The 9,062-nt window shown below is 42.9% G+C and overlaps 1 protein-coding gene across 4 annotated transcripts in view; it reads right to left on the bottom strand.

Annotated features, from left to right (window-relative positions):
- Positions 1-3,327: 3,327 nt before the first annotated feature.
- The window catches only part of LOC105467783 (activating transcription factor 7 interacting protein 2), a 104,424-nt gene continuing 98,689 nt past the window's right edge, over positions 3,328-9,062 (bottom strand). For all 4 annotated transcript variants that reach the window (XM_071084111.1, XM_011717501.3, XM_011717496.3 and 1 more), the window contains 2 exons: positions 5,964-6,049; positions 3,328-5,149 (listed from right to left, as the gene is read on the bottom strand). In XM_071084111.1, coding sequence (XP_070940212.1) covers positions 4,736-5,149; positions 5,964-6,049 — 500 coding nt within the window. In that variant the 3' untranslated portion in view covers positions 3,328-4,735. The remainder of the gene's footprint in view (positions 5,150-5,963; positions 6,050-9,062) is intronic.

Genomic DNA, 9,062 nt, shown 5'->3' with positions numbered 1-9,062 from the left:
CTACTGTCCAGCCCATGCCTGGTCAACTGGAGGACCATCCTAGTGGAAAGGGGACAATCTGGGCCCCTGGCCTGCCGTGAGCACAGGCGTAACAATTGCTTTGTTTAGCGTGCGAACAGAATATTGGATCCATTCCAACCAGGCATTTGCATCTCAATATCCTGTCTCTATTGCTAAAGTTTATTTTAAATCATTTACTTCTCCAACGTCTACTTTGGTCCTATCACTGCATATATAACGAGAGAAGGTTTGGTTAGTGGAGAACTTAGGGGAGGGAGAAGGCGGTGCAGGAGGTGAGGAGGCAATGAAGCACATTTCTAAGGATCTTATGGGATCCTTCTCTGAGATTTCTGTTCCTATAGCATAGAAACAGCTTAATGAAGGGGAAGACCTCTGGGGAGAAGAGATGGTAACCTGTACTGGATTACACTGGTTCAGCTGACAATGGGGAGGGGTAACTCCTTTAGTAAAACAAGTATATAGTTTCAAGAAGCTGCAAGTACTAGCTGGGGCAGTCCATCCTTGCTCTTTAGTATTTTGTAGAGCATTGGACCAACTTCGTCAGAGAAGTTCTGCTCTAGGAGGACAAGATTCCCAGTTTATACTGGAATCTTCATCAAACTCTTCCCAAACTAACTTATCCCAGTTAACAGACTTCTAGTCTGAGGAGAGCTAGGAAGGATAAAAATACTTTTCTGAGGTGGTGAGTTGCCTCTGGTTTGGCAAATCTCCACAGGGTATCACAAGGCAAGCATCAAAAGTAATAGTTTGGGGTGAACTTGACCTAGTTACATTAATAACGAGAGGACTAGCAATAGAAGGGGAAAAGAAAGAGATGCAATATAAGAAGATCAAACCCGTTTTAGCTGTAGCTTGGTTGGAATTGGCCCTGGAATAGCTATCCATGATTTTGGAGGGGGTGTTGCTCTTTTGACCCAGGTGTGATGAGTCACTTATTCGAACTGTGATCTCGGTGGTTAGAAGCACTAGGTAGAGTCCTTCCCAAGCCAGTTTGAGTTTTCCTTCCATCCAACATTCGACGAGGTTGTGGTGAAGGGTGCAATTCGTGGGTGGAGCAATGGTGAGAGCCCACCTGAACAAGGGAGGAGAAAGGGGTTTTTATTCTGACACAGGTAGCCCCTACTGCTGTGTCATTCCCTTATTGGCTAGGGTTGGACGACACAGTGTAAGCTAATTCCGAGTGGCTGTTTTAAAGACAGCAGGGATACGAGCTGGAGTGGTGGGGTAAGTAGTTTGGCAGGAAGGGCGGTTACAGAACAGGTGACTCAGGATGACTCAGGTCAGAGCAGGTGACCAGGGTGACTCAGGACAGGAGAACAGAGCTGAACTACTGATTAGAACTGGTGGAAAAGGTTGTTTACTGAAACTAGGGGTGAGGAGAATGGGGAAGTTAAGCTTTAAAATGGAGAACAAAGAACTGAATATACTGACATACTGATTGTTTGAAGAGAAATTTAGAACTCATGGTATTCAACAAGACATCTCTCTCATGGAGTTAGATTTGTTCCTATGCATGAGAGCTGGTAGAGAAGTCCACACAAACTGTTCCTTTTGTGTCTATTGTGAAGCCTGGAGTCACCACCAGTCAGCCAGGCAGGCTGTTGGGGAGGAAGGATGGATGTGGTTGGGACCAAGTACAAACTGGAACCTGTGTCACCAATCCCACCTTGACGCCATGGGAATAATGGGCTGTAGGAAAAACACACAGCAGCACCCATACGTGTCCTGTACTTGGATAGGCTAGAGATGGCTTTGATGGCAGCTGCAGGAGCTGCAGGTCCATCAACTCGCAGATCAGCAACAGCGCACATCAGCTGCCTCATTCTGATGTCCTGCACTGCCCTTTGGAACCTAAGACATGTGATGCCATTTCACTTCTGCTCTTCAAATCTCAGCATAATGTCTTGTGATCAATGCTAACCTTGAACCAGCCAGGGAAAGAAATTCTGGGTAGGTAGTTCTAGCTTAGCTACAGGACACAGTGCAGAACCACCACACTTACCTTGTGTATACCTCTCACTGAAGATTAGAAATACCAGAGATTTGCTTCTCCAATTCACCTTGCAACTTGAACGTATGCCCTAGGATAAGCCAATCAGATGCTGGGATTTCAATCTGGAGCCACAAGGCAGCAGAGTGTGAATTCTAACTGTTCCTTCAGTGTAGTTCCCAGACAGCAGAGCATGGTGTACACAGCATGAATCAGAACCATGTAGCTGGTTTTGAATCCCGACTGTAGTTATTCCCTGGGCCTCTGTGACCTTGCACCAGTCTCCTAAGCTCTCTAGGCCTGTCTCTCCATCTTTAAAATGGGCATAAAATGTCCAACATATCATTATGTAGAATGTGAATTACATAAACTGTATGAGGTTTGAAACTTGGTTGGGTTGTTGCAAAGTATTTTTTTCCTTGAGTCTCTAGGATTCCTGGTAATTCCTTGGGCCACTCCATAGCCTTTTCTCAATGTATTCAATTTTCAGTCATTACTTAGTTTGATTCTGTTACCTAATGAAGGTATAAAGGTTTCCCACTGGAAGTATAGGAAGCATTTCATAGGGTGGGGTCAGGGTGTGGGTTCTCTGTACTGTGTGACTGTGTTATTGGCAGGACTTTTTCGTCCTTAGGCTGGCTAGCTCCTTCCTGGTGTCACTGATGTGTTAACAGTTGAGGATTTGCCTATAATCCAAGCACTTTAGGAGGCCGAGGCGGAAGGATCCCTTGAGCTCAAGACCAGGCTGGGCAATATAGTGAGACCTCAGCAATACTAAAATTCAAACAAATTAGCCGTGCATGGTGGTGCACAACTGTAGTCTCAGCTACTTGAAAGGCTAAGGTGGGAGGATCACTTGAGCTCAAGAAGTCGAGGCTGCAGGGACGCTGATGGTGGTGCCACTGCACTCCGGCCTGGGTAAGAGAGATCCTATCTCAAAAACAAATGAACAAACAGTTGATCTTGCCCCTGCCTCTCCAAAAGGCAAAACAGTAATGCTTTCTGAGGTACCACCTCTAAGATGTTTGCTGTCAGCCTTTCTCCTCCTTTGATCATAAAGGCTCATTTGCTAGAGACTTGAGCATCGATCATCTTTCCAGATGGCCCAGTAGTTGCAGATGTAGGTTCACTTGGTGATGGGTACCAAAATCTTGTTTATGGGCTGCGTCTTTGGGCTTCACAGTGAGTGAATGTGTAGTCCATGACAATTCCAGGGTGAAATCTTCACCCAGGGTGGCTCTGAGCAGGAAATGGGAACCCACAGGGCAGTTCCTCTCATGAATCAGTAATTTTCTTAAAAATAAAGACATAGAAGACTGCAGAAAATAACAGCTTTATTACTGCAGATGTGAGAGCATTTACAAAATGCCAAGGAAAACCGTTCCCTGTTTTGAGCCTCTGGAGCCTGAACTTTCACCATGTACCAGGAAAGAATGCCCCTCTTTCGAACTTTCAAACAGTTGGGATTTTTTTTTTTTTTATCATCCCAGTTATTTTCTCAAGTTTGCCTCCATTGGGTCCTGTTCAGAGTTTCTTGGGCTGCTTGTACTAGTCACAGCTCCACTTCTTCTCAGGAAGAGGTGGGCACAAGACACATCTGAGCCCCTTAGTATTGGGATGGCAGCCAGGAAATGATCAAAGGGTAGCATTTAGGAAATCAGCAAACTAAAGCCTCACATCTAAGATGACAAATCCATTCTCAACTCAAACAGCAGGTTGGGTAATGCTTTCATGAGAGATACTATTATGTTTTTGTGTACACAGCACACATTTTATTATGTCTACGAACAGATTCAGGAAAGACCTCCAGGCTTTTTCCCCAAATGATTGACATAGTGCAAAACAAAACAAAAAAGAGGAGGGGCACAAATGAATAGCTCACTTAGAAGCTGAATAGAATGGGAAGCCATTTCTTTTCATAAAATCTTTTAGTTTTTGGCCAGGTGTGGTGGCTCATGCCTGTAATCCCAGCACTTCGGGAGGCCGAGGTGGGTGGATCCCCTGAGGTCAGGAGTTTGAGACCAGCCTGACCAACAAGGTGAAACCTCATCTCCACTAAAAATAAATTAGCTGGGCGTGGTGGCAAGCTACTGTAGTCCCAGCTACTCAGGAGGCTGATACCGGAGAACTGCTTGAACCTGGGAGATGGAGGTTGCAGTGAGCTGATATTGTGCCACTGTACTCCACCCTGGGCAATGGAACAAGATTCCATCTCAAAAAAAAAAAAATTAATTTTTATATTAATTTGTATTATGCAGTCCAACATGTCATCTTTTCATAAAATCTTGGTAGAGGTGCACTCCAGGGATGATCTGGCCCTCAGTCAAGGGCTGACTTTTCCTGTAGCTATGCTGACCATAGCAGGTCACTAAAAGCTGATTGTTAATGGAGGAAACAGTGGCTGCTTGTATCCTAGGTCTTCTGATAGAAGCAGCAGTTTCACAGTCACCAAAGGTATTGTTCACAACACACCTCAGCAACACGCGACCAAGACAGCATATGTTTTAGAACTTATCCATTGGAAGGACATATTTAATACAAACCAGAAATTCATCAAATTACTGGCCACTTAAAACATATAGAAGAGGACTGTCCCAATAGAAAGGGCTCACAATCTGAGCTGGCCTTTTACAACGGCAAATAGTATTACAGTAACATTGTAAACAAACAAACAAATATGAAAAAAAAAAGTAGTATAATATGTAATTATTAAAGACCTCTCTTTTAGGTAAGATTTTCAGAAAACCCAGGGACAGATTTTATGTCACAGAATGGTCCATATCGTCCAAAAATATCTTTTGACTGGACAGTAAAATAGTATCTGTTGGAAGCTAAAAACTGAGATAAAGTACAGGCCATGGGGAGTGGTAAAGCTTTAATTTCTCCAATCTTCTTCCAAATCAATTTATTATTAGAGTTCTCATGACACAGGAAGAGGTGGTAGCTTTCTACAGGAGCGCACTTGGGATTGATTTTGGTTATATTCCAAGTCAGGGCAATGCCATTTGGTCTGAAAACCCGTTTCACTTTGAGCTCAGGCTTCTGGGGAGGAAGTGTGTCTCGGGTTTTGTCTACTAATTCAGGTAGTGGTGCTGGTGGTTCTGGGAGAGGTGGCAGGTGCTCAAAGGACTCAGGAACCTAAAAACACAATTGTAAGAAAGTATAGCTTTTAAAGTGGTCAATTGCAGTTGTAGAAATATATACTTCCCATTCTTCAATCCATTTATCAAAATAATAAAAGGGTATTTCAATAATATGTGAGGCTGGATCCAGTCCTTTAAGCATAATCCTCTTTTGGATTTAAGATTTCTACACCCTGGAATGTCAATAATCCAGAATGGGTTAGGTTCTAGACATGTGGGATAAATATTTCATCTCATTTCCAAATTGAGTTCTCAAACACTGTACTAATTTACATGAAAAATGTCAGCGTGGCTGGGTGCGTTGCCTCACCTGAGGTCAGGAGTTTGAGACCAGCCTGGCCAACATCGCGAAACCCGGTCTCTACTAAAAATACAAAAATTAGCTGGGTGTGGTGGTGCACGCCTGTAATCCCAGCTACTTGGGAGGCTGAGGCAGGGGACTCACTTGAACCCAGGAGGTAGATGTTGCAGTGAGCCATGATCACACCACTGCACTATAGCCTGGGCGACAGGGCAGGATTCGGTATAGTCTGGGCAAGATGTGGTGTCAAAAAAAAAAAAAAGTGTCAGTGTATGAGAACACCCTTTTCCTCCCATCCTCATCAACAATGGCTATTGCTTCTTTTCCAATTTGTTCAATTAAAAAAAAGCATTTGTTTATTTTAACTGTATAAATAAGTAGATTAACAACAGCATATTAAATTGTTTTCTAAGCTGAAATGTGACCCAAATGTTTCTTCAAGAGTAAGATAGGTACTTCCCACTCAATTTGGAATAAATATCCCTTACAGAGCACTCTGAATCAGTACCTGGGCTGCATTTTGTGCCAATGGGGTTGTTTCTTTTGAGTTTGAAACAGCTTTCGAATGTGACTCCAGGGGGGATACTGGACTTTCTGTGAACAACACAAGGTTTAAGAAGTAAATTTTATCTGCAAGAATCAATTCCATAGCCTTTAAGATATAGTTTACATCTTTGGTGATAATTAAATGTGAATTAAAATTATAAAACTGAATTATGAAGATACACTTTTAGTTAAAGTTCAAGATACAGAGGTACCAAAAATAGAAAATTTTTAGGGTGACAAAAATTCCGCTTAAGGTAAACACTTTAGACACTGTGTAGCTGGGAACCAGATATGTTTACACATGAGACACAGACCTCTGATCAACGATCTTAGAGGCAAATTTTCTCGTTAGGCCAACAAAGATGTTCAAACACAGAGCCATTTATAATCTATACCCAAGTTTTAGGAATTCAAACTAAAAATCATGTGGGTTGGGATTAAAAAAATCTCAACTAATGAGGTCTGTGCTCATCTGGAAGGAATTACATATAAAATGTGGAGCGGGGAAAAGAAGAGGGGGAGGAGGAGAAACGAAAAGGAAAATAGATGGTGAGAAGAAGAAAGGAGGCGAATAGGAAAAATGTGGGTGGGTGGGAGGGAAAGAAGGTACAAGTAGGTAAAAGAATGGATTGAAAACAACTGGGGAGGCTGGGCATAGAGGCTCATGCCTATCATCCCAGCACTTTAGGACACAGATGTCTTGAGGTCAGAAGTTCCAAATCAGCCTGGGCAACATGGTGAAATCTCATCTCTATTGAAAATACAAAATTAGCCTGGCATGGTGGTGCATGCCTGTAGTCCCAGCTACTCGGGAGGCTGACACAGAAGAATTGCTTAAACCTGGGAGGCAGAGGTTGAAGTGAGCTGAGATCAAGCCACTGCATTCTAGCCTGGGTGACAGAGGACAGAGCGAGACTGTCTCAAAAAAAAAAAAAAAAAAAAAAAAAGTATTTCCAGTTCTAAATCACTGAGACTGTCTTCCACAATGGTGGAACTAATTTACATTCCCACCAACAGTGTAAACGCATTCCTATTTCTCCATATCCTCACCAGCGTCTGTTGTTTTTTGACTTTAATAATCGCCATTCTGACAGGCATGAGATGGTATTTCACTGTGGTTTTGATCTGCATTTCTCTGACGATCAGTGATGTTGAGCTTTTTTTCATGTTTGTTGGCCAAATGTATGTCTTCTTTTGAGAAATGTCTGTTCGTGTCCTTTGCCCACTCTTTTTTTTTTGAGATGGAGTCTCACTCTGTCGCCCAGGCTGGAGTGCAGTGGCCGGATCTCAGCTCACTGCAAGCTCCGCCTCCCGGGTTTATGCCATTCTCCTGCCTCAGCCTCCCGAGTAGCTGGGACTACAGGCACCCGCAACCTCACCAGGCTAGTTTTTTGTATTTTTTTTAGTAAAGACAGGGTTTCACCATGTTAGCCAGGATGGTCTCGATCTCCTGACCTCGTGATCCGCCCGTCTCGGCCTCCCAAAGTGCTGGGATTACAGGCTTGAGCCACCGCGCCCGGCCCTTTGCCCACTTTTTAATGGGGTTACTTTTCTTGTAAATTTGCTTAAGTTCCTTGTAGATTCTGGGTATTAGACCTTTGTCAGATAGACAGATTGCAAAAATTTTCTCCCATTCTATAGGTTGTCTGTCTGCTGATGACAGTTTCTTCTGCGGTACAGAGGCTCTTTAATTAGATCCCATTTGTCAATATTTGCTTTTGTTGCAATTGCTTTTGACGATTTCATCATAAAATTGTCATTTGGCCTAGCAGTCTCATTACTGGGTATATACCCAAAGGAATATTAATCATTCTACTATAAAGATACATGCATGTATATGTTAATTGCAGCACTATTCACAATAGCAAAGACATGGAATCGACCCAAAAGCCCATCCATGATAGCCTAGATAAAGAAAATGTGGTACATATACACATGGAATACTATGCAGCCATAAAAAGAAATGAGATCCTGGCCGGGCGCGGTGGCTCAAGCCTGTAATCCCAGCACTTCGGGAGGCCGAAACGGGTGGATCACGAGGTCAGGAGATCGAGACCATCCTGGCGAACACCGTGAAACCCCGTCTCTGCTAAAAAATACAAAAAAACTAGCCGGGCGAGGTGGCGGGCGCCTGTAGTCCCAGCTACTCGGGAGGCTGAGGCAGGAGAATGGCGTAAACCTGGGAGGCGGAGCTTGCAGTGAGCTGAGATCCGGCCACTGCACTCCAGCCCGGGCTACAGAGCGAGACTCCGTCTCAAAGAAAAAAAAAAAAAAAAAAAAAAAGAGATCCTATTCTTTGCAGGGACATGGATGGAGCTAGAAGCCATTATCCTCAGCAAAGTATTCCAGGAACAGAAAACTAAACACCACATGTTCTCACTTGTAAGTGGAAGCTAAACAATGAGAACACATGGACATAGGGAGGGGAATAACACGCACTGGGCCTGTTGGGGGAGGGTGGGGGGTGGAGAGAACATCAGGAAAAATAGTTAATGCATGCCAGGCTTAACACATAGGTGATGGGTTGATAGGTGCAGCAAACTACCATGGCACACATTTACCTATGTAACAAATCTGCACGTCCTGTACATGTACACCAGAACATAAAGTTAAAACACACACACACACACACACACACAAAACTGGGGAGAGTAAATACAGGGATGGTTAAGAAAAGGGGGTTTATACTGGAAAGTATGAAAGCTGGGTAGCTAAAAATCCCAGAATTAAGCAGTAAAAACCATTTTAGATCCTTTATATCCTATGATATAACTACTACATTTTATGAATCCTCCAAATGATATTTACTTGTATTTTTCTTTTGACAAAGATGAACAAGATTCTGTACTGTTGTTTCAGAGTTAGTCCCTTATTTACTGGTATTTTTACAAAAACCTTCCTAGAAGAATTGATGAGTTTATTATTTTAGAGAGTCTGTTCAGCTCTTTTGTACTAGCTTTAAGAGACAGATTTGTAAAATTATAATCTGTAGGTTAAGAACTAATACAAATAACCTTTAAATTTTTAGCCAACAGCTGAATATTTAAAATATCCTAGCAAA

Source organism: Macaca nemestrina, chromosome 18 (assembly GCF_043159975.1).
Source record: "Macaca nemestrina isolate mMacNem1 chromosome 18, mMacNem.hap1, whole genome shotgun sequence".
Lineage (NCBI taxonomy): Eukaryota > Metazoa > Chordata > Mammalia > Primates > Cercopithecidae > Macaca > Macaca nemestrina.
This window is presented reverse-complemented; position numbering and strand designations above follow the sequence as displayed.